The sequence below is a fragment of the Electrona antarctica genome, assembly GCF_951216825.1.
Source record: "Electrona antarctica genome assembly, chromosome: 6".
Taxonomy (NCBI): Eukaryota; Metazoa; Chordata; class Actinopteri; order Myctophiformes; family Myctophidae; genus Electrona; species Electrona antarctica.
The window spans coordinates 9,789,689-9,815,958 of record NC_136811.1 but is presented as its reverse complement, the minus strand read 5'-3'; the positions used below and the strand labels follow the sequence as shown (position 1 = coordinate 9,815,958).

Here is a 26,270-nt window from a genome sequence, read left to right as displayed (position 1 = left end):
TCCCCTGACAGAAAGGCCGGGGTGGTCGGTTTATTTTTCAAACACAGTTCTTATATGAAGCGACCTGAAATCGCCCTATGGAGATTTCAATGCAAATAAAAAAATACATGAACCTGTGTGTTGGTGCCCTCTACTGAAAGTGACGTCAGACTTCGGTGCTCTATACAGCACGGTATCTATTTGTTCTATAAATCATACAGCAAGTGTAGCTAATGTGTGTGTATCAAATTGGCCACACATTCACACATGTCCAAACGTTACGAACTTTACAACACTGCAATATTATGGTACCCTAGTATAGTATGCATGCTTGATTTTGTACAATGGGTTTATTGGAAGACATGAACGTAAGAAGTTTAACACAATGGCCATGCAGGCGTGCACACATTTAGCTCAATTAGATTAATTCTATTTCAACATTAAAATTGGTGTGAATGTGCGTAGAATTGTTGTTTTGTTGGCTTCATGCGCAAACTGGGAACCCATCAGCAAAAAAAAGCGGAAGGCAGCATTCAGGAGAATTGCTTTGTCCTGAACTTGAATGCAGTATTTTTGCGGTGAACAAATTTGTTTAGAAATCCATGTTCGTACATCGCATCTCCATGGGCTAAAGAGGGCTGGGTTGCGCCCTGAAAATAGCTGATCTACAAGCTCTCAACGCGTCGCAGTGCTACGCGTTGTCAGACAAATATATTTTGGGGGTTCCTTGACGTAAAATAGTTTGAGAATATAGCAACAGATCTGAACTGGAATCGGCCTCAAGTCTTCAATTAGTTTTGACCAATATAACCCACAATATGGACCTACAGTACATTGTAGGCCTTGTAGGCCTACATTTTATAATCAAAACCACCCCATGATTCCTCATGCATGAAGGAAGCATGAGTTCAAGTCCGTTGCTCTTTCCAGGTTGGCGGAGGGTGTGTAGAGCCCAGGATCACATTAGATAACTGACACGGGGGTGAAAAATGGGTTACAAAATCGTGGGATAAAGATTATTAAAGATTAAGATAAGATTATTAAAAAAAAAAAAAAAACACCCCATGCAAAAAATGAAACGATAAATGGTGCATTTATACCACCTTTATCCAAGGCGCTTTAAAGAGATAAATGTGTGCCAGGCATTACACACACACACACACACACACACACACACACACACACACACACACACTCACACACACACACACGGTGGAGGAAACCATGCAAGGCACCAAGGACACTTCGACAATCAACACTATCTCTGGGGGAGCCCCGGGAGCGAACGCCACTCTACCTCCTGAGTCACTGTCGCCCCCCAGACAGGTGATGACAGACAGGTGAGCAACTCTTCCACTCATTAGGGCTGATCATGAACAGCTGTGGGACCAGGAGCCAAGCCTTAAAACCTCTGCTGAGGGTAGGGGAGCCACTCCTTCCTCAGCATGTCTGATTGTAGAGCAATGGCCACAGTTTGCAATCGTGTACTCGTGACGCTGGTGCTTTATTGGTTTTCCCAAGGTAAAAGCTTTTTGTTTCCAATATGCATTAATTAAATTGTATGTCTGTTGCAGATTCATAGGAAGACTAAACAATGTTTGAGAAATATTATAATTGCTGGTAGTTTGGAGGGGGCATTTATTCTATGATGTCACCTGAATATATACAGCTCCAGATAATTAATTCTAATCATTTCCGTCTGTCTGACTTGGGATGAGTTTATGGTGTAAATGTTGGTGTTTCTGTATCCTAATGGGCTCTATCACAGTAGTGTTGGTGTTTCTGTATCCTAATGGGCTCTATCACAGTAGTGTTGGTGTTTCTGTATCCTAATGGGCTCTATCACAGTAGTGTTGGTGTTTCTGTATCCTAATGGGCTCTATCACAGTAGTGTTGGTGTTTCTGTATCCTAATGGGCTCTATCACAGTAGTGTTGGTGTTTCTGTATCCTAATGGGCTCTATCACAGTAGTGTTTCTGTATCCTAATGGGCTCTATCACAGTAGTGTTGGTGTTTCTGTATCCTAATGGGCTCTATCACAGTAGTGTTGGTGTTTCTGTATCCTAATGGGCTCTATCACAGTAGTGTTTCTGTATCCTAATGGGCTCTATCACAGTAGTGTTTCTGTATCCTAATGGGCTCTATCACAGTAGTGTTTCTGTATCCTAATGGGCTCTATCACAGTAGTGTTTCTGTATCCTAATGGGCTCTATCACAGTAGTGTTTCTGTATCCTAATGGGCTCTATCACAGTAGTGTTTCTGTATCCTAATGGGCTCTATCACAGTAGTGTTTCTGTATCCTAATGGGCTCTATCACAGTAGCCATATCGGAATGAAATTGTGCCTCTTCCTTGCTTCCTTCACAGGTCTTTACAAAGTTGCCAATTATACTAATTAACATACACAGATTGTATATATTGTAATAACATCCAGTACTCTGCCATACAGATTGGATAAATGTACTTGGTCACACGGTACTGTTTTAATTAGTATAATGATTGGTATTGGTAAGACCTGTTAAGGAAGATCGAGGCCCAATTTCTTTCCAATGTGGTTGCTATGCATTGAGCCTATAGAGCGTCACAGTCCCACCCCCTTTCATGGTGACGCCAGGCCCAGGAACTAATGTATTTTCCCCATAGACATTTCAAAAGGTATTTATTTAAATACCTTTTTAAGCGTCGTACGAAGCCAACAAACACAATATTTTGGACCAAACAAATAATTACAAAGAAGAAAAACAACAAAGTGTAACCTGCTGTTATTTTCTTCTTTCTAATTATTTGTTCGGCCCAAAACATTGTGTTTATTGTCATGATTTGTCACGACAAGAGTTGGCTTTGTCCGCGGCGTAAACGTCTTTAAATAAATACTTTTTTGAAAAGTTTATGAGGAAAATGAATGGGGAATTATTTTCCGGGTCTTTCGACAAGGGCCTGCGACGCTCTATAGTACTTGGCACTTAGAGAGTCTACCCCCCCCCCCCCCCCCCCCCAAATGTCTTTCTATCTAGCTCGGGAGGCATACTATAGTCCGACGGAGCATTGGTTCGAAGGAGCATTGGTCCGAGGTGCATTGGGGGTCGGGAGAGGGTTGGGGTTAGGTTTAGGTTAGCTCTGGTCCATAGCTTTAATGTGTTTCATTTAGAGCTATGTTACTGTCAACTTCCGGAACTCGCATGAATGCAGACCAGCCTCTTGTCTTTAGCGTAAATAAAAAGAACGTTTTTGCTACTCACCAAAACAAAGGCGGGTTGTGTCATTAGAACGCCTACTTTCCTTAGTAGACGCACTCTGAGCCCCCCCACCACACATATAAACGGTAGGCCTATTTTTTTTGAAAAATATTCTCTATGAGGCAATTATCTGGGCAATATCGGTAGAGGGCACAGCGGAGTAACAGTCTTTTTTTCCCCGGTAGAAATAAAATCCCCTTTTGGTCAAAAAGTACAGTTTATACGTGTGGTGGGGGGCTCAAAGTGCATCCACTAAGGAAAGTAGGCTTTCTAATGACACAACCCGCCTTTGTTTTGGTGAGTAGCAAACGTTGTTTTTATTTACGCTAAAGACGAGAGACTGGTCTGCATTCATGCGAGCGGCGGAAGTTGAGAGTAACATAGCTATAAATGCAACACATTAGAGCTATGGCTAGGTTTATGTGTGCTGCCCCGAGGGAGGTTAGGGTGAGGGTTTGAGGTAGGTTGTCGTTCGGACCAATGCTCCGTCGGACCAAACACATGAACCCATTTAGCTCACCCCATGGAGACTTGCTTTCATGGAGATTTTTTTGTTGCATTCCTAAGCCAATAATTTCATTACCACCGGCACCTGCAGTGGTTCCATATTGAGACACAAATGGTCTTCCTTTGTTGTTTAGGTGAACTATCCCTTTACATGGGCATTGAAGGTAATAATCCCCACTGCTCCAGGTTTACAAGCTTTGCGTCAGTGCTGCTGTCATGCTATCGACAAATATTGGACGGCTCTAACTTAATGTGGCTATATTCCCCTGTGAAGAAATGAGCTTCAAGTCATAGCTGTATTAAAACTCGCAATGTCTTGTGCCAACTGTGTCTACAGGATGCTGTTTCCCCTTGGAGAATCCCAACGACGCCCCCATGACTAACCCCAACAGATTGGTGAGAGACGGGCACAACATGACAGACCGTGCCAACATTGACATGATGGCCAAAAAGTACTGTTTATACCAGGGCTGGACTGACCACAGGTCGTACCGGGCATATTCCCGGTGGGCCGCGACCGTAGGGGTCCGCCATGATTTATTTTCTTTTTTTTGACATGCAGGCAGGCCAATAGGCGGCAGGCCACCAGGAAAGGTCCGGGCATTCTGCCAGTGCCATCATGATAATGTCACTGTACTTGTATCAGTGATTGACAAACCCTCTACAAAGGGTTGTGTAGTTGTCTGTTGGTTTGTATCATTTATGTTGTTCTGTAAAAGTGGTGGTATTAGGGCTTGTTTGTTTGTGTGCCTCGACGGAGTGGGCGGTAGAGTTTCTGCTATCTGCGCGCTGGTTGTGGTGGGCCGGTCTGGGCCAAATTCACGCGAAAAGGACCGGGCCGAATTTTTGTCCCAGTCCAGCCCTGGTTTATACGTGTGGTGGGGGGCTCAAAGTGCGTCCACTAAGGAAAGTAGGCTTTCTAATGTTTCCCCTTGGAGAATCCCAACGACGCCCCCATGACTAACCCCAGCAGCATGGTGAGAGGCGGCCACAACATGACAGATCGTGCCAACATTGACATGATGAGCGACGGGAACAACACCACTCAGACCACTGGCAGGAGGGGATATATGGTAATACTCGTTATTTGATCCACCTAATTGGATCACCTAATTGGATCAATTAGGTGGTTAAGGTCAATTGGTTGGTGTCAATTGGTTGGTGGTTAAGGTCAATTGGATCACCTAATTGAAGTGTTAGGATATATGGTAATACTCGTTATTTGCCAGGATGTCGGGGGTCCTACGCCTACTGGTGTAGGAACGGAAAGTGAACACAAGTGCGATCAGCCTGCCAGTCCAGTTAAAGACACAACCCCTCTGATATAGCAGGCCAGCGGAGGACCAACGAGTGCACCTCAGTCTCAAAGACGGGCATGTCCAAGAGTTTCACCCATGTCCAGTTCTCAAACGTGTATCTACCGGTACTTACAACTGCATTAATAAATTGTATTTTTGTCCAACTTGTATTGGTTGAGTAAGTTGTACAATTGGGGTGGTTGTATTGTGTCTCCCTGCTCTACTATTGAGACATTTACATTGTGTCAAAGGTCATGTCTTAACTCATTCATCGCCACCAGGGGGCGCCAAAAGGCCCAGACCGCCACCATATATATTTTATTTGATTTTATATATTTTTATTTTTTTCAAAAAAAAGTCTATAAAACACGTCCTTGGCGCTCCAGGACATCATGAAAAAGAAGTTAAATAAGTCCTTGGCGATGGATGATACCTAATAGACACTAGGATCTGACACAAGTGTTGACCTGATTCAATTCATCCCCTGGAGTAAGCAGGCTCTATTGTCTCAATGATCAAATGTGTCAGCACTTGCACAGGAAACCATGTTCAAATCGGGGGTAGAAGAGGAAAGTTAAATGGTGCAGCTTTAAATCCTGTCTACTTAATTGACTGGAGTCCCCCAGGGGTCTATATTAGGCACCCTCCATTTCCCCCGCAAATCTCTTCACCAATAGCCAGTCTAAAATCTCACATTGCTTGGTTAAATACTTGTTGGGTCATAAAGATTAAAATAAAATCCAGGCATATCAGCCTTGAATGCCAAAATAGAAATATCTTGAAAGCCACACTATATAGGATAATGGACTTCCTTAGTTAAGCCACTCCAAATGACCCAGAGTGGGGGGTCTGCAGACAAATACATTTTGGGGGTTCCTTGACGTGAAAGTTTGAGAATATAGCAACAGATCTGAACTGGAATCGGCCTCAAGTCTTCAATTAGTTTTGACCCATGAGTCGAGTCACCACCAGCTGCAGGAACGCAATGTGTTGACAGCTGGGAGTGACGTATATTAGCAGCGACATTGCCTTCATATGTAGTTTCAAGGCTTTTGCGGCCACATTAATTCCATTTTCTCCAGAAACTGGCTGTATCAAATATGAATGGACATCATTAACGACGCACAGCCACTCCCCTGACAGAAAGGCCGGGGTGGTCAGTTTCTTTTTCAAACACAGTTCTTATGAAGTGACCTAAAATCGCCCTATGGAGATTTCACTGCAAATAAAAAAATCACACCCGTGTGAACTGAGTGGTGTAAGGTCTTATATAGCCTGATCAGCTGTGGTCTGACGTAATGTCTGACGTAATGAAATCACACCCGGGTGAACTGGGTGACCGTAGCAACCATGCTCATTTTTTACGCACAGACAGACAGACAGACTAACAAAGCCAGTTGTAGGAGTGGTTTACACCACTCAAAAATACATTAACCTGTGTGGCGCCCTCTACTGAAAGTGACGTCAGACTTCGGTGCTCTATTGGGCAATTGCAATTGCTCTATTGCAGTTGAGTTTTAAGAAGTTATTTTGCATCCATATTTTAATGTCTGTGAGGCAGGTGGTGAGGGTGGAGTGGGTGGCAGCGGTAATGGTCTTGGTGGAGAGGTACAGTTGTGTCGTCGGCGTAGCAGTGGAACTGGAGGTTGTGGTGACGGAGGATCTGTCCAAGTGGTAAAATGTAAATTATGAAAAGGAGGGGACCAAGTACAGAGCCCTGGGGGACACATACATCTTGTCTACAAAATGTATGTGGGCGGTGCCTTCATGGCGTCTTAATGCCTCATTTTACATTTGATGGCATGCTGAAATGCGTTGTGAGCTTGTAGATCTGCTATTTTCAGAGCGCGCAACACCCGGGTGCAACCACATATTTTGTCTAAATAACCGTGTGTAATTTGCCCACCAGCTGAACAAACTACTAGTTAGGGAAAGTTAGCCAGATTTGTGACCAATCCTCAAAATAAATGCTTACCTGAATAGCTTTCTTCACAAATGTGAGTGTTCATAACTGTATCACCTCTCAATTTGTTCCAACCCAACCCTGCTGTACGCTGACTATTAATAAATACCGGTGCACATTTTTACTCTTTCTACTACTAACACTACTTTAAAGAATCTTTAACTTTAGTACAAGACGAAATGATGTACTGTAACATTTAATATGCAGACATGGCAACACTGCAGCCTGAGCCAAGCGGAACCTATTTTGAATAGTCTCAGGTCAGGTGGTCACGTAGGAAGGAAAAGAGGGTGACGCTGCCTCCTCCACACAGCTGTTCTGTCTAATCATTAAGCATGCTAAATAAATATATCTATTCTCCAGACTCCTTGGTGCCCGAATTGGAAAAATTAAATTATGCTCAGTGCCACACTGCTGACCCACACACGACACATTTCTGGTTCGTTCGTCCCTTGCGTCAAGTTGCGTGGCAAGAAGTGAGTAGTTTTCAATATTATTGTTGCTTAATTTGCACGACTATCGTCAAATGTACTGTAATTCTGCAAACTGTTAATAAATATTTCAATCAATCAATCAATCAAAACGAAACAAACGTTATGAACCCAGTGGTTCTCATATTTTCAAACTTTTTTACGCCCATGCATGCAGCCTGTCGCTCGCTCCCTCTGTTTGTTCAGTATCAGTATATAAGGGTATTCTGGAATATTGGTTTAGCAGAGTCTACTCAGCCTCTTTCGGGAGTCGGGGAGAGTCGGGACCATTCCTTTTCTGTTTTTGGGTTCGCAAATACAGAAAATGTAAACAATGGTCCCGATTCCTAAAGGGGCTACTCTACTCTTTTTCATGTCAAGGACCCCCAAATCGACACTTATCACCCCGCGGACCCCCATACGAGAAGACTTTTACAGCTCTATAGCAGTGATTCTCAACCATTTTAATTTCAAGGACCCCCTGTTTGAACTGAATTAGTCTACGGTCCCCTATTTCAGGGGTTCTCAACGTTTTTGGCCGGGGACCCCCGGAAATGCTTTGGCAATGTCTCGGGACCCCTGCCCCGCCCCCTCCCGACCCCCAATATAAATTGACTGCTACAATAACCTTAATAATAGAGACAATACACCATAAATAAATACTGAAACCAGATATAATCATTAGGGAAGGTGTATCCATGTACTTAGACCTAGAATGCCTGTGATCATTTAATTAACTTCGTAAATTTTCATGTATCATAGGCATAGAACGGTCGTGCTTACCATCATGTTGGACGTAAACTTGGCGGCCTGAATGTGATAAATGCTCCGTTTGTACTCACCCATTAAATAATTCCAAAAACGTGGAGTGAAATATGGTCCTCTAGTTTTATATCCATGTGAAAGTTCTGGCACAACACGTGTATTTAGTCAATTATCTCCACTTTTTCAAGAGATGCACACGGACGTCTTTCTCTCCGGGCGAGGGGGGACTGGAATGATCGATGAACTGATTTTAGACGTCATCACCAATTGACAAGGGAAACACAAAAGTTTGGGTCACACAATTGGCAGGTGGTGTGATTAATTACCCAGCACCTATCGCAAGGCACCTGCCAATTGTGTGACCCAAACTTTTGTGTTTCCCTTGTCAATTGGTGATGACGTCTGCGGTAAACAGGACGTATTCGTAAAATCAGTTCATCGATCATTTCGGCCCCCCCTCGCCCGGAGAGAAAGACGTCCGTGTGCATCTCTTGAAAAAGTGGAGATAATTGACTAAATACACGTTTTGTGCCAGAACTGTCACATGGATATAAAACTAGAGGACCATATTTCACTCCACGTTTTTGGAATTATTTAATGGGTGAGTACAAACGGAGCATTTATCACATTAAGGCCGCCCAGTTAACGTCCGACATGAAAGTAACCGCGACCGTTCTATGGCTCTGTATGTGAAATACTGTATATACTGTATGTAACAACAGAGCCATTCTAGGGCTACCATGTACTATGTGTACTATATGTAAACTCTTCATTTCCATTTTACAGCCATTCAGTTGAAAAAATATTTTTGAATTTTATTTGGGGACCCCCCCAAAATAATTTGACGACCCCCCCGAGGGGTCGCGACCCACGGGTTTAGAACCCTTGCCCTATTTAATGGCATTTTAATCTCTGGGACCCCAATGTATCTATCTGTCTAGTGTATCTATAAAAGCACCGAAAAATGTCTGTCCTGTCCATAGCCTACACTTGAACCTCCGAGTTGATTCTAAGGTTAGCTGGGCGGTTAGGGACCGTCTATAAAGTGCCACACCGAAAGTGAAAATATTCAATAACTTAATTTATATGCAGAATTTCACCACCAAATTTACATCACACATCAATGCTGTACTTATGATTGTACTACAGCATTTATTTGCCAACGAAAAGTTTAATTTATATAGGTCTACTATTAGTGAATACATTTTTCCCATTGCCTTGCATAAGTCTAAAAGGCTTTTGGTTTTTTCACCAGTTTTGATCGGTTCACCAGTAGCCATTACACCAGGGCGTCACGTCATCGTCGCGTCTCCGTCACCGTCAGGGAATGTTCCCTTTTTAATCAATGAAGGGTGGCTCCACTGCCCGCGTTGCGTTGCGTTGACGGAGACGCGACGCGTGCATTAAAATTGAACCGGTGTGTTTTTTGACGCACGCGACGGAGACGCAACGCGTCCGGTGGAGCCCTGGTGTTGGGGTTAACGGTTGGCCACCCAGCAACATCATCTATCTATCAGTCCGTCCATCCATCCATCCATATTAGCCTACTTTTGTGCCCAACACAACTTCCCACGATCATCTGAAAACAATTCCCTCCCTATCAGTAATGTGATCTAATACATTGCATTACCCACACTGAACATCATTTGCTGTTCATATATTCAGAACGGGTAAGGACTAGTATTGTAAAATCAATGTACAATGTCCCTAAGGGTCCATTTGGTTCCTAACTATCATTTAGCTGGGGACCCCCGAACTCCCTTAAGGACCCCTAGGGGTCCCCAAACCCCACTTTGGGAACTACTGCTCTATAACTCCAACTTGGCTCCTTCCAACAAAGTGTCAAACAACTAAAGTTGTGTTTAACAGTACTGTATAGACCCAGCCTAATATTGCTATACATGCTACTCATAATGCTATAACTCTCGTTTCCTCTACTAGAACTGCTGTAAAGTTGAATCACCGCAGTGAAGTGGCTCACAGCCTAGTAGTCGACCTCAAAGAGCATTCCAGAGGAGAGGAGAGAGAGCAAACAAGACAAGATGGCCTCCTTTTTGACTCAACGGGAACAGGAGCTCACCTGTCCTATATGCCGTGACATTTTTCAATGTCCCGTTTTCCTGTCGTGCAGCCACAGTGTCTGCAAAGCCTGTCTGCAGCGATGGTGGACGGCCAAGCCAACAAAGGAGTGTCCCGTTTGCAACACCAGATCCTCACAGGATGAACCTCCCATCAACTTGGCGTTGAAGAACCTGTGCGAGACATTCCTAGAGGAGAGAAATCATACGTCTCCGATCTGCACTCGGCATGGTGAGAAACTCCTTCTCTTCTGTCTGGAGGACGAACAGTTGGCTTGTCTGGTGTGTCGCGATTCCGAAAAGCATGCCGGACACAAGTTCAAACCCATCGATGAAGCGGCTCAGTGTCTCAGGGAAGAACCCCTGAAGTCACTGAGGCCCTTAAAGAGGAAAATGGAGGACTGGGAGGAGAAGGGTAAATACAACTATGAATGTGCAGCAGAGCTGATCGAGGAGCAGGCCAAGCTCACGGAGAGGCAGATAAAGAAACAGTTCAAGAAGCTTCGGCAGTTCTTGGATCAGGAAGAGGAGGCCAGGATCTCTGCGGTGAGTGAAGAAAAGAGGCAGAAGAGTGGGACGGTGATTGGGATGTTTGAGGGGCTGAACAGAGAGATGACGGCCCTTTCCGACACCATCAGAGACGTCGAGGCAGACGACGTCTCGTTCATTCAGAACTACAAGGTAGGGCTGCAACTGTCAATAGTTTGTTTGACATTATTCTCTCGATTACTTTATGTGATTCTAAACTTTTATATATTATTAAATATAACGATGAATCAATGAAGTGAAGTGGTATTTTAACTTTGTCGCAAAACTGATCTATCCTATATTACAATTGAAAACATGTGCCCAAAAGCACGCACAGGAACAAAAGGCACCAGCTACTACGTCACTGACACGCTGCAACACGCTGCAACACACACTGCAACAACACACTAACACGACACAGCCTTACCCTCCGCGTCGATCCACGGCTATCTCCTCATGTCGCGCCGCACGGCCACACTCGACACCAGCCGCGTAAAAATTGTCATCGCACTGCCACTAAAGCCGGCTCCCGTCCACACTCGCAAACAATATCAATATCAATAATAAACACAAACACGCCACAAGCACCGACACCCCCGCCTAATTTGTTGCCACGTCTATGAAAACAAGCCCAGAAAAAATGCCATTCAACACGCTACTTACAACTCGCTTACAATTCGCGGACCTGGCAACACTGCATCCTGTTTTCCCATTGGCTACGGTTGCTTACAACACGCATTTGCACTGCATCTTGGGAGCAACACAGCTTAATGTAGGGGTCACCGATTGCTGTGCTACATCCCCCTCATGTTCTCACCACCCCGTTCGGCTGCACCACACACACTAACCTACAGAATTCTCCACATGCAACACAGGGCCCTTATTGGCTAGCCCCCTCACATGGCGATCCCCACGCTGCAAAACACAGGGCAGCCAGACACACACACACACACACACACACACACACACACACACACACACACACACTCATTCTAACTTGGATGGACAGCGCCGCGATTACATACACAGTTTACCATACGTCCTCTTCTGGGGGCCTGTCCGGCCAGTCCGGGTGGTTTTATACATTCCTTCAAATGTCCGGGGTTTCACACGTATCGCCTGTAGTGTATCGCTACGCTCACAGACCATTCACACCAATGTGTATTACAATGCACGTTCAATGGTTCGTAGTGGCAAAACACTGTGAGAGGTGGACTTTCAGCCCGAACCCCGGAATGTGTATTCTTCATAACTCTGCATGCGCTGCACGCTCACACCACTACCACTGGTCCCGACCGCAGATCAGAGAAAGGCTCGCTGGCTGCTCCGCTGTCTGCAGATAGACAGACAGCGGAGAACTATCTCATCATTGACATGCAGAAAAAGTAGGCTGCTGTTTTCTTAGCTTTGTGACTGACCAATGAGAAGCACATTGTATTGTCTGCAAAGGAACTATGTGTCTGTCACAAATACAAGTTCTGTCCTGCAAGCCCATGTCATGTCAACACAGACAAGGCAGCTGTGCGCGCGGTGAGTCCTGCAAATTATAATGACCCAATATTATTTCGTACAACCTAGCAAAGCATAACATATGATGGTTTGGACAATAGGCTGGTCTCTCTTTTTACAACAGATAAGCCATTGCATACAGGTTCTCAAACTTCTTAATTTCAAGGACCCCCATAACTCTGAGAGTCAAACCAAATGGACCCATAACAGTCCCATTTCATTCCATTTCTACAGTATCACAGTTAACAGTTATACAACACTCCATTTGGTTACATTTGTACACTCTCACAGTTACAGACCTGTAAGGGTCCATTTGGGTCCATGTGTTACACTCTCACAGTTACAGACCTATAATGGGTCCATTTGGAACCCCCTCAAGGAACCATGAGGGTCCCTGGATCACACCTTTCACAGCCACTGCTTTAAATAAATACATAACTAATACAGAGCATATTTGATCCATTTATTGTTAGGCTATAGATTCTTTTGACATCTCAATTTAACAGAACCGCCCACGCACGGCACATGCACGACGTGCACGACGTGCACGCGCATGAGCACATCCACATCCACATGCACGCGCGCATGTGTCCTTTTTGGTAATTCAGAATATGGTATGCCTACAGTTACAATAATGCAAACACGCCAATCGCACAAACGACTGCGTCGACACCTGGCGTGGAACAAACGGGACGAACCGAGGCGCATATATGGATAACAACAACACTACACGCGCGCGCGCGCACGCGCTGCAACACAAAACAGCTGCATACAACGCGTGTCACTGTGGACTTCTGTATCTGTGGACTTCTGTATCGCAACGCGGGGCAACGCAACTCTGGGATGAGCGGGCCGAAGGCCCGCGAAATTCTAGTAATCTTACAATGCATTGCGTCCAGGGGTCACCAACATCTCCGTACACGGACAAATGTGTCCGTGGTAAAGACTTGTTCTTGTCAAACGTTAGATTTTCTGTTTTACACACCATTATAATTCTCATTTGTATCATAACACCCACTTACTGAATGTCAAGTCTCCAGGTTTTCTCCAGAATAAGTATGGCAATTATTTATTATGGCACATTATGAGTCCACTACTAGTGGTTCTCACATGTTTTATTTGCAAAGACCCCCTTAACTCTGACCCTATGTTTTAACAACGGGAGACCTTAGAGACCCACGGCGAGCGTCGCTTGAATTTCATTGGCTATCACCCAATTGCCCACTATCGCCGGGCGACGTCGCCCCAAAAGATGCATTATTTGTATCTTTTCGGGCCGACGTTCCTCCGCCCACTTTTCGACCATCGCCTGCTATCGCCTCTATCGCCAGTAGTTGCCGGGTCCCATTGACATGTAATGCACTTCCGGAAAATTCGTCTGTCCGTCGCCCGCTGTTAAAACGTAGGGTGAGAGTGTTCAAATGGACCCGTTTGGATTTGAACACTTTCAGAGTTGCATACCTGTTATTCAGGGCTATCTATTTATGCGTTTCTGGTATTTTTATTATTATTGTACACTGATTTTGTACGTCCGTGGCAAAGATTTTATGTTGACAAAAATGTCCACCACAAGCCAACATGGCGATGACCCCTGGTTGCGTTACTATGCGTTGTGAGCTCATGGATTAGGTAAGTTCAGTCGTTTGTTGTTTTTGTCATATTGTGAAAGTATTCATTTACCTATTATGACATGCACAACATAGGGATAGATCATCAATTGATTATTTCACATTATCGGATTGTTGTCTATAATCAATTACTTTGACTGTTTCATCCCTATACTACAAGGCCACTGTGGAACGAGTCCACCGCAGGCTGCCGGATCCACCGTCGCTCCCAGAAGGAGCGCTCATCGACATGGCCAAACACCTGGGCAACCTGACCTTCAAAGTCTGGGACAAGATGAAGGACATTGTCTCCTACACGCCTATCATCCTGGATCCCAACACTGCCCATTCATATCTCGTCCTGTCCGACGACCTGACCAGTGTGCACTACGACGATTGGACACACTGTGGAACGATCCCCGACGTCCCCGAGAGGTTTGACTTGGACGAAGTTGTCCGGGCTTCTGAGGGATTCAGCTCGGGGTCTCACACCTGGGATGTTGAGGTTGGAGACAATCCCTACTGGGAACTGGGTGCGTTAGAAGAGCCTTTGAGGAAGAGGCGACACAGAGCGGGGAGACACTGGACACTAGAGCTTGAGCGTCAATCTAAGTCTGACGCACCAGGTGAGGCAGTCTCCTCGGGGTCAGAGATGGATCTCCGTAAATACACAGCAGTCTACTCACCAGGTGAGTCTGAGAAGATGGATCTTGGTAATGCCACAGCAGTCTCCTCGTCAGGCTCAGAGACGGAGCTCTCTGTGGACCAGAAACCCAGGCGGATCAGAGTCCATCTGGACTGGGAGAGAGGAGAGCTGTCCTTCTCCGATTCTGATTCTAATGCACACCTGCACACCTTCACACACACCAAGTTCACTGGGAGAGTCTTTCCTTACATTCGTTGTCTTTTTGATGATGTCCCTCTGAAGGTGTTAACTCGGAAGGTCTGTGTCTCTCTGGAAAACCACAACACATCACAAAACATTATCCTTACTGTCCAAAACCGCTCAAAAGAATTCCAAGAGTTCCAATTTGATCCTATTACTACTACTAGTCACAATTGTCCTGTTAATGCTTTCAAATAGTCCAAAGATTATAAAACCCACAGACACAATTTCCACAGTTTCACTTAAAAAGAAAAGTAGCTGATCTACAAACTCGCAGCACATTGCGATGCGACACTTGACATTGTAGATCTGTTGTTTTTGCTACTTGTGCTCATGTGACCAAGTAGGGCATAAATGCGGTAACAAACTTGGAGCCCCGACAGCAACGAAAATGATCCATGATATTTCTTTTAAGTTACTGTAGATGTTATGTGTTGGAATTTGCCCTTTAAAATATTTTTTTTTTGTTGGTTTTATTTTCATTGTCTCTGTTCAGGAGAGGTGTGAAACTGAAAACACGTTAATCTTCAGGAAATGGGATTTGTTTTTAGTTCCAATGGATCCAACAAAGAATTAAACACTTTCAACTTAAAAACAATTATGTGTTTTATTTGTAAAAAATGTTCAGCTATCGTACACTTTTGAAAGCTTGAAATCACTAAGGGCTTGATATACTTTATAAGTTTATAGCTTGTGGTGTCGCCCCCCAAAAATATCAGCACGATGTGTTATGAACTTGTAAAGCTGATTCCCCCCCCCCCCCCCCCCCCCCCCCCCCCCCCCCCGCCTGGTGTGCAACACTGGCTATAAATCAGTGGTTCCCAAAGTGGGGTCCGGGGAATTAACATTAACATTTTACAATATAAATTGGGGGTCTCGGAGATAGAAATGCCATTAAATGGGGGACAGTAGCCTAATGCATGTCAAACTGGGTGTCCTTGAAATTAAACGGGTTGAGAATCACTGGTCCCTGGAATATATTTTCAAATGGGGGTCCGTGGCCTAATTAGTGTCAATTTGGGGGTCCTTGACATGAAAAAGTTTGGGAACCACTGCTATAAAGTTCTATAAATCTGGATTTTGTTTTAATGCCAGTGATGCCTTTACAAGTGGTTCTCAATGTGACCATAGTAACTCAGGGGGTTCTATGTAAAAGTAGGATAACAGATACCGTAGTAGACTATGTCATCAAATGGTTATATTACATTCTGATGGCTTTGGCTAGCTTTTCTAACAAAATGTTAACAGAGCAGAGATGTTCTATTGATAGAAAAGGAGACTGTATTGAGGTCATTTGCTTGTTTGAATTTTTTACATCATGGTGGGGATATGGATGTATAGATATTTATTTAACACATTAGTAAGACTTTTTTTTTTTTTAATAATAATTTTAAACTTATCAACAGCGCTTTTATTTTGAATGTCCAAAGCGGAAGTGCCTTTGCTTTTCAGTGCAGGTTGTATGACGGACAGCGTTAATAAACCAATACTGCAGCAGACTCTCAATATATAAATATTTACTCATTTACGACCAATACTACTAGTATGTGTTAAAGTTAAAGATGGTTTAACTTTAGCACACGCTAAGATTATTATCATTAGCTAACGTTAGTCTCTTAAAAAAGAAAAAGAGGAAGGAATTATGTTTGAGAATTTCAGAGAAAGGCTTCAGACGGTCCAACAGGATTTCACTTCTGGGTTTGTATTCTGTTTATCGACCCTTTTCATTTTACACGGTACCTATTATGATATACATTATAAAATGTAAACGCATTGTTGCTTTTATTACTGTTGGGGCATAACAGTAGCTTAACCTTCATTGGGGTTTGTGTACACATTGAGTTTGTCAGCAGTTGGCACTAAAGCCAATTGCATATCAAATCATAATATGAATTGATAAGTTACGTAAGATTTAAGGTATATGTGTTACAGTTTAATTGAAAATGTCACATTGCCATTATCCACGGACGTTCAGTATGTGTTGCTAGCTCCAGCTAAATTAGCCTGCTGCTATAGCTAAGACTAGCAGGAGTTTATTGGTCTCAGCTGACAGTCATGGGGTATGTATGGGGGGGGGGGGGATCACCACCACAGCGCCTCGCCATCGTTGTCAAAACTGTCAGACAGTTTTTCTGTCCCAACCAGGGTTATTATTGCTGCTATTTTGTAATTGGTTAATTCTAAAAAGTCTTACTCATAATCCCTGTCAGTTCCACTTGATTTGTCGGGCTGATTCAAGGAAAAAACAAAACAATGCACAGGCTTTTGTTTGAAAGAAACATTTAGATGGTGTTACTATAGTCTGCCAGGTAAAAGTCAAGCTTACGTTTCAACGGTTTATTTTAAACCTCTTAAACCCCAGCATCTGTATCATGGGGAAGTCCTTCACAGAAAATAGCCGACATGATGCATTGTGAGCTTGTAGATCAGCTATTTTCATTGAAGATATTTAATGTAGCGCCAAAACAGAAAAGAGACAGACTCGTATAGGTAAATGTATAGGGGTTAAGTGGTTAAAGGAAGGAAAGTATGTAAAGCAAAGTAAAAGCAAAGTTCTTTGTTTACCCAGGGAAGTGGACTAAGCTCGAGATGCTTGTTTACAGCCACACCCTGCTCATAGAACATTTCATGGTAGGGGTGGTTCAATGCCTTGCTCAAGGGCACTTCAGCGGTGGTAATTTTAACGTGCCGGTCCGGGGATTCGAACTGGCGACCTTCCGGTATCAAGACCGCTCCGCAAACCGTTCGGCCACCGCTGCCCCATGTGTTGTGAGTGACCAAATAAGAACAACATGCTTGAATTCTTAATTCCTTCCTCACAGTATCAAGACCTTGGGGGACAAGTCTAAAGATGCCAAAGTTAAAAGGAGGCCACGGTGAGTATAGAGGCTTTATTTAGTGTGTGTGTGTGTGTGTGTGTGTGTGTGTGTGTGTGTGTGTGTGTGTGTGTGTGTGTGTGTGTGTGTGTGTGTGTGTGTGTGTGTGTGTGTGTGTGTGTGTGTGTGTGTGTGTGTGTGTGTGTGTGTGTGTGTGTGTGTGTGTGTGTGTGTGTGTGTGTGTGTGTGTGTGTGTGGACAAAACGTGATGTTACCGTGCAATTCAGGACAGGTCAATGTGTGTGAAATGACAGGCAGGACATAGTTAGTTTCTGATTGTTCTGTTTTTCTGTTAGATTTGAAGAAAATCTTCCTCACTTTACTGCTGGACTGGATCTCCTCAGCAGGTTAACTCCCAAACACACACACGCACGCACATACGGTAACGGTACACTCGCTCACACGCATGTGTACTGTACACACTCGCATGTGTATGCACATGTGCACACTCAGTCCATTTTAACAACAAATACCACCTCAGTTGTATCTGTCTGTATATTATATATTAATTTGCTCTGTGTGTCTGTGTGTGTAGGTATGAGGACAGCTGGATGTTGCTCCATAAAAGAACAAAGGACTCTGCTCAGGCTGCAGAGGTATATCTGAAAGTCTGGAGATGAGACTATAATTCTGTTCTATCCTGTTATAGCTGGTTTCAAAATGGTTTCTAGTCTTTAGAGTTGTTCCGATATTATCGGAAAAGCTGCCGATACTGCCTAAAATGCTGGTATCGGCGAGTATGCCGTTCCACGTAATTTATCACAGGATGATGGTTCATTTACAGTAATATTTAGATTGCTTCAGTTGATGTTCTATACTCTAACTGTACTATTTGCATTATTGATTTGTTTTATTACACACTGCCACGTGGCGAAGTATGAATCAGGATTTACTGCCCCCGGTACTCTATCTCTCTCATGCAGGCGGTAGATGGTGAGGTGGTGATGCTGTCAGCTTATCTCTCTCTGTCTCTCTCACATCCAGGCGGTAGATGGTGAGGTGGTGATGCTGTCAGCTCACAGTGAGAGGAGGAGAACGTCGGTGTCACAGCTCCAGGAGCAACTCCACACCTTGCCTACGTTTATCACTGAACTAGAAACCATCACTACAAGGATAGGTAGGTACGCACACGACACCTGCTGCTAGTGTGTTAGAGAGAGAGAGAGAGCGAGAGGCGTGTAAGGATTAGTTCTTAGGCAGCAGAAAGTTGCCTGATATATTTGACTTCATTGTGTGTGTGTTATGTGATGTAAACTTTTAGTTTTTATCTTTGGCAGCCTGTGCACAAGTTGGTTGTGAGGGGCCTACAAATGGCCGGCCTCTCCAAAAGGAGGGCCAAGCAGTTGGCAAGGTACTGCTCAGTATCAGCCATTATAGGAAGCCGCTCAATTAGGAGGAGGCGCTGTTTCCTTTATCCATGATTTATGTCCAGACAGTGGCCTTGTGGGTTGAGTGTCCGCCCTGAAACTGGGAGGTTGGGGGTTCGATCCCCGGCCGGGTCATACCAAAAACTGTAAAAATGGGACCCAATGCCTCCCTGCTTGGCACTCGGCATCAATGGGTTGGATTGGGGGGGTCAAATCAACTAATGATTCCCGAGCGCACCCCTCCAAGAGATGGGTCAAATGTGGAGAACAAATTTCACTGTGGTAACGTGTGTGACTAATCGTACTTTACGTGATGTCTGCTGTGTCTGACAAGTACAGTATGTCAACTATACTGTATGTAACAATGTTTTGCCTTCTATTCACATTGTAACTAGCCGTTCTATTGTCTGACTGCGCGGGCAGTGTTTATGTCCTTCTTTGTACTTGTATTCCTGTACTTCTGATTATGCGGACATAAAGTGTGTGTGTGTGTGTGTGTGTGTGTGTGTGTGTGTGTGTGTGTGTGTGTGTGTGTGTGTGTGTGTGTGTGTGTGTGTGTGTGTGTGTGTGTGTGTGTGTGTGTGTGTGTGTGTGTGTGTGTGTGTGTGTGTGTGTGTGTGTGTGTGTGTGTGTGTGTGTGTGTGTGTGTGTGTGTGTGTGTGTGTGTGTGTGTGTGTGTGTGTGTGCATGCATGCGTTGCGTGTGTGCGTGCAGCCCATTTAGAAGGGGACTTTGAGGAGATGGAGAGCAGGCTGGTCTACCTGGAGACGCTGTGCTGCCAGTGTGACCAGCTGAGATTCAAGCAGCATCACCTCAACCAGCTGGAGAACTACAAGAAGAAGAAGAGGTAGTGCACCCGACCCGACACCTGCCCGCCACACGCATGGCGCTGTAGACGGTAGCCACGCGCCGCAAAGAACAGCTAGTAGATATAAGACTTTATGCATGGCGCGGTAGACGGTACATAAATACAATTATACGACAGGTCGTTTCGAGGAAGAAATCTGATTTGTTGAAACAGCCTTCTAGCCGTGGTTCAAACGAGCACCACTCCACACCTAATCAAAACAAAGAATTCAGCTGCTCTGTTCTCCCAGCAAACTCGTGGCTAGGCTAGCTAGTTTCTTGGGACATTTGTGGTCATAGTGACTACATCTAATATCAAAATATGTTTTTTCAGCGATTTTCTTAGTTTTACTGTTGTATAATTGCAATATTACACTCGAGGGGGTGGTTTGCGGGCTCGTCCCGAAAGCAACGCAGAAGTGCATTAATGACGTTAAACCACCCCCTCTCGTGTAATATTGCTTCATCAGCTGTCTATACAATATAGTCTATATACGGTATACTGTATGTTGTGTTTAGATGTATTAATACAGTAGTAGTGCAAGATGGTCATACTGCCTTCCAAAGACCAGCTAGAATATACTTTAAATAAAAATTAAGAAAAGGATTCCTGACATGATTTGTTCTAACTTCCCAGACACCGTGTGAATGACATTCTCCTGACATCATGTGATGTTAACCATGTGGTTGGCCTTGTGTCCTGTCATCACATGTTCTAACCTCCCTGACGCGCATGAATGGCATTGTTTCAACTTGTTCTGTTGTGTTTTAACAGGAAGGAGCTGGAGTCTCTGAAAGGTGAGCTGACGGCTACGTCCGTCACACACCCAACACTTGTCTCACTTTCAAATTCAAATTGACAAGCTCTTTTCTTCACACTCACGATGATAGAAAGCATTAACGTGAGACGTTCCCCAGTGGTTCACCTAGAACAGGGGTTCTCAACCCGTGGGTCGCGACCCCTCGGGGGGTCGCCAAATTATTTTAGGGGGTCCCCAAATTATTTAAAAAAAAATATATATATATATATATATTTTAAAAAAAATCACGGTTTTTCAAAAATAGCAGACCTACAAGCTCGTAGCGCGCCACTCGGTGGCGCGCTACGAGCTTGTAGATCTGCTATTTTTCATTAGCTAAATTATAACCATAATAATTATAACTTAAAACACCAAAAGGGGTTCCCGCCCAAAATGGGTTAAGGTTATTGTAGCAGTCAATTTATATTGGGGGTCGGGAGGGGGCGGGGCGGGGGTCCCGAGATATTGCCAAAGCATTTCCGGGGGTCCCCGGCCAAAAACGTTGAGAACCCCTGACCTAGAATAAGGCTATAGTCTGCCTTGCTGCATGTCATCCCATCTCTCTTACTCCCTTTCCTGTCACTAGTCACTATTAACCACAACACAAGGCCACTGAGCTGGTTAAACACTGATAAATTTGGGCATTCATTTACCAAAAAGATATATATATAAAAGTCTTGACGGGTTTCTGTTCTTTATGTCTAACCACAACGCCATTGATGCCGGGCACATGGAAGGGTGACGTCATCCTCTTTTTGCTTTCTTGGTTGCAGTGGATCTGGATGCAGAGCACGCCCAGAAGGTAGCTGAGCTGGAGCAGGCAACGCAGCACAAACTGAAGGAGCGACAGAAGATCTATGAGGAGGCGTTCCACCAGGATATGGAACAGTACCTCTCTACTGGATACCTCCAACTCAGAGGTAGGAATGGTGTGGTCCAGGGGTGGGCAACTGGCGGCCCGGGGGCCACATGCGGCCCCCACCTTCACTTAATGCGGCCTGCAGGTTAATATCAGAACACTGATATAGTATTGATTGCAGCTGTTACAATTCCAAACATGCAAACATGACCCGCTTTAATTACTTAGTGACTAGTATTATAATGTTAGTCTTTTTGTGTCCAATGTAGTTATATTAACAGTTCATAAAGTTAACATAACAATAACTAAATGCATTTGAAATTCAATAAAAAGGTTACTTTTCAGGATTCCAATTAAAAATAGAAAAACATTATTCAATAATAATTCAAATATAGCAAAAATAGCCGATCTACAACCTCAAAATGCGTTGCAGTGCGACGCGTTTTGAGCTTGTAGATCGGCTATTTTTGCTACGACAGTAGTATGCACGGTGGCCCTCTGGAGTGAGTGTGGAAATATAGTGGCCCTCGCCATCGTCACAGTTGCCCACCCCTGGTGTGGTCCATCACTCAGTGACGTTAGGCCCTAAAGACTAAACGGTGAGAGGTGAGTGCCTATGTGGCAATTTAGTGGCCTTGATAAAACGCATTGTATAGGGCAGTAGTGAGTCTGGCAGGGCACCGTTTCAGGCCTCCGGGAACTAGTGGCAAGCAAACTGTCACTGTGGGAGCCAACCCAGGGCCAAGCCAAGAAGCAACATCTTAGCTAACAACACTATACAGCTGAAGACCCTGATGCTACATAGGAGATTGTGGAGGGCAGCGATTCACGCACATGCGTGTGTGTGTGTGTACTGTGTAGAGTCAACAGGCAGTCAGGTGTGCGCTTTGGACCAGGTGACTGTGACTGACGTCTCTGACCAGGAAGCTCTAGATGACTTCCTCAACTCTACAGGAGATGATATCAGCACCGCATCATCGCTCACCTCAGGTAAGCCCCTTCTCCGTTCAACTTTGTGTTGGATTTAGTTTTATGTATCACTGGTAGGGGCCAAGCCGTTTCCCCCAAACACTGGGTCAGGATCCATTTTTTTGTGGTAAATATCCCTTTATTAATTTATTTTATTTTTGTCTGTCTATCTATATAGCTAACCACTGTACCGATCAGCGCCAGATATCATTTGCAAGCTTTTATCCACAATACTTATTACTTTTTGTTTTCATACTGGAAAATGTGGAAATCAAAGAGGTTGGATTGGGCTGAAACCTCGTCCAAAAATATGTTAATGCCAGAAGTCAGTGCTGAACTGAAAGAAGTCTGAGAAGCCTCAAGCCACAGTTGTTAGAGACCCTATCATGATATCATGACGTTAGTTCTCAAACCTTTTTATTAACAAATGGGGCACAGAGGCGGAGGTCTCAACCACTCAACGAGTGAATTAAAAGTATTCTAACCCAAGTAATTAAAGCAATGGACAAAATGTCCTAAGAAAACTGATTCACAGCTTCCCCCTCTACTGCCCTCTGCTGTTCTAATCTAAATAAAGCAGAAACTGCCCAAAAGAACAAAAGTAAAACACACAGTAAAACATTTTACTGCAGAGGCATAAAATGGAACCCGAGCCTAGCCTGTAACTGCAACTGTAACTGATCCAACATGACTGGCATATTTATTTATTATACAATTGTGTTGAATACTCTCCGTTTGGTAAATCAAGGCATTCTATTTTTTCCTGTAACAATGTCTTATTTTAAAAATCAACACTTTCATAGATTATATTGATTTATGAGAGATTTGTGTTTGTACGTAGCCATGTAATGAGCAGGATATAATATATAGTGAATGTGAATAGTATGTCGGTCCTGCTTGACCCTGTTGGGGTTTATTTTGCTCATTATGCCTTCCATATAAAGGTAGATTATCACCTGGGCATTCCACGTACTGATAGATGGATAGATTCTTGCGACCCAAACCAAGCAATACATTTCATTATGTTATGCTTTCAAAAACAACCAAAATAGCCAATTTAGAAGATGAACAAATGGATGGAAAAACACACGTTTTACAAAGATATTTGCGATTATCTCACATAATTGCAATCAGGAGATAAGCACATGTCCCTGCTTCTCATGACTGTCTTTGATTAATTGAAAAGGCATGACCCTTATGTAAACAAGTCTTAGTGCTTTTTCTGGTTTTAGCCTCTTAGCAGATTTTGTATTGACCTGTACTTTCCTTGAACTGTACCCATTCTACAAAAGCCATCCGTACGTAAAAGGCCAATGCGAATCATGGCCAGCGGGGGGACCAGGCAATCGTATTCGGGAACTGTTCGATTCTATCGGACTCTGTGTGAATCTGCCCCTAAGTTCACTAACTCGAGCATTCCGCGTCAAACAGGTCCAGATCCCGAGTCTTGGTCTTCAGAATCTCCCAGAGGCTCCACCAGCCAGGCCCCTCCCACAGAGACACCACCGGCAGCCAACCAGGACACGGCAGGGGGTCGGGAGGAAGAGGCAGCCAGCGACGGGAGTGACACGCCTCTGGTCCAATCGGACGAGGAGGATATTCAGGCAGACTCGTCTCTGGTGGCTCTGCCGGAGGTCTGTCCAACGAGGTGCTCTGATGACAGTGACTCTGGGGAGACGCCCTCTGGTTAGGACACACGCGTCCTCTGGGTTTGACCTCTGCTGGGGACTCGCCCCTCTGGGTATAGGCCTGTGGTTTACCCTCCAAACGCAATATGAAAGAGGAGACCTGCTCACTCTGGCTCTTAACTGGTTCAGCGCCGCCCCCCGAGAGAACGAGATTAATTTACCTTTGCAATCGATGACATGCCCGGCATCCCGAGATTTGTTTTATTCCCCATAATCCGGGAAAAAATAAATTGGCATGTTTTTAGCATTTTATGCTCGCGTCCACCTAAAAACGGCCAAAATACTCGCGTGCACGCACGCACGCGGTCTTTAGGTGCATTATGGCTCATAATCTGTTCAAAATGCGATATTCGGGGCTTGATTAATTTACTTAGATGTGCCAAAAACTATTATTCCCCGATCCGATCACCTCTCCTGTGAAAAAGCTAGCGGACGTTTACTAGTGTTTGAACCGAAACTGATTGTCGGTCATTTTTTCAAAAGCGTCTGGCACTGGCGAGCTAGCGGCCACTACAGCACTGGCGCTGATCCAGTTAATTGCAATTAAAACATTGAACTTTGACTAGCCGTGATACAAGGTGCTAAATTTGATGGTATTCTGTAGTTTGTGTTAGTATTGCCCAGGACCTGCAGACAGCTTGTAGCTAACTCTGGTGCAAGGTTTTTTCTTAAATCACAATACACGTAATTCTGTATACATCCACCTTCACTGTCCAGCCGTCTTCCCTAGCATTCTAAATAGGTTTTTTTATGCTGGTACTCTATCTAGAAAAGCACAAGGGACATTACATCATCATCCTGTGTGTTGGGGGAAATGTTAATGAAGGATACAGTGTTTCTCTTTCCATACTGTACCTGCGGATTGTCTTCCAGCTGAAACATTGTGTCTCTCCTTAAATAGTTTTAATTGCAATAAGAAACGTTGTGAATCTGTTCTCTTAATTCTTTGTTGACTGACTTGTCTGCAATGGTTATTCAGGACTGCAAATCAAGTCGCATTTCTGAGTTGGTCTTCAAATTCACAAATTCAGCAAAGTGGAGTATTCCACATGTATCACAGTATACTGTAAATGAGTGGTTATCAAACATTTTCATGTCAGGGACCCTCAAAATGATATGTATTTGGCTGTGTGGACTCCCATCTCAAAAAATAGTTTGTGCCATGGACCTCCAAAAGCAAAGAGCTGAGTAAAAAATGTTCATTTGTTCACACAAATGTTCATGTTTCACACGTTTTCATGATTTAAAAAAATAAGTAGCGGATCAAAAAGCACACGAGGTGACGCGCTGTGAGCTTGTATATCTGCTATTTTTGAATAGCCAAAGTATAAAATTATTACAAATTATTGTGACGGTATGTTAACTCAACACTTTGAGAACCACCGATTTCAAGATCTAGGAACTATTGAGTGGCTCCATCATGATGACCAGTCATTGGTCCGACAACGACAACCTACCTCAAACCGCAACTGCAAGCACGGAGCAGTGCATGTTCGCCAACCTTAACGCATGTTCGCCAACCTTAACGCATGTTCGTCAACCTTAATCCGGTCGCCAACCTTAACGCATGTTCGCCAACCTTAATCCGGTCGCCAACCTTAACGCATGTTCGCCAACCTTAATCCGATCGCCAACCTTAACGCATGTTCGCCAACCTTAATCCGGTCGCCAACCTTAATGCATGTTCGCCAACCTTAATCCGGTCGCCAACCTTAACGCATGTTCGCCAACCTTAATCCGGTCGCCAACCTTAACGCATGTTCGCCAACCTTAATCCGGTCGCCAACCTTAACGCATGTTCGCCAACCTTAATCCGGTCGCCAACCTTAACGCATGTTCGCCAACCTTAATCCGGTCGCCAACCTTAATGCATGTTCGCCAACCTTAATCTAGTCGTTTTCCGCATGTCGGACCAATGACTGGTCGGAAAAGCGTACGAACCCCGGGCATCATCATCGTCGATTTGCTCAGACACATTTAATGGGAATTTAATGTTTGTGCGAGACGAAAATCTACACTAATAGCCTGTATTCTACCAG

General features: G+C 44.2%; 2 protein-coding genes across 7 annotated transcripts; both read left to right on the top strand.

The window, feature by feature from the left end:
* The first annotated feature begins 1,373 nt into the window (after positions 1 to 1,373).
* On the top strand, positions 1,374 to 15,424 carry LOC306925607 (E3 ubiquitin-protein ligase TRIM35-like). 5 transcript variants are annotated; one of them, XM_079504551.1, is made up of 5 exons: positions 1,374 to 1,500; positions 4,060 to 4,118; positions 4,661 to 4,795; positions 10,160 to 10,977; positions 14,122 to 15,424. In XM_079504551.1, exons 4-5 carry the CDS (start codon positions 10,261 to 10,263, stop codon positions 15,022 to 15,024), a joined length of 1,620 nt encoding a protein of 539 aa, XP_079360677.1. In that variant the 5' UTR covers positions 1,374 to 1,500; positions 4,060 to 4,118; positions 4,661 to 4,795; positions 10,160 to 10,260; the 3' UTR covers positions 15,025 to 15,424. The 5 variants fall into 5 exon arrangements, with proteins under 5 accessions (XP_079360677.1, XP_079360676.1, XP_079360678.1 ...); XM_079504550.1 differs by having other exon boundaries at positions 4,637 to 4,795; XM_079504552.1 differs by lacking the exon at positions 4,661 to 4,795.
* An 849-nt stretch (positions 15,425 to 16,273) lies between these two features.
* On the top strand, positions 16,274 to 25,257 carry dtnbp1a (dystrobrevin binding protein 1a). 2 transcript variants are annotated; one of them, XM_079504559.1, is made up of 10 exons: positions 16,274 to 16,524; positions 17,649 to 17,702; positions 17,999 to 18,049; positions 18,238 to 18,298; positions 18,687 to 18,819; positions 19,793 to 19,916; positions 20,691 to 20,713; positions 21,489 to 21,635; positions 22,436 to 22,564; positions 23,975 to 25,257. In XM_079504559.1, the coding sequence occupies exons 1-10, from the start codon at positions 16,469 to 16,471 to the stop codon at positions 24,232 to 24,234; spliced, it is 1,038 nt and encodes a 345-aa protein (XP_079360685.1). In that variant the 5' UTR covers positions 16,274 to 16,468; the 3' UTR covers positions 24,235 to 25,257. The 2 variants fall into 2 exon arrangements, with proteins under 2 accessions (XP_079360685.1, XP_079360684.1); XM_079504558.1 differs by having other exon boundaries at positions 19,784 to 19,916; positions 23,975 to 25,247.
* The last annotated feature ends 1,013 nt before the right edge of the window (positions 25,258 to 26,270 follow it).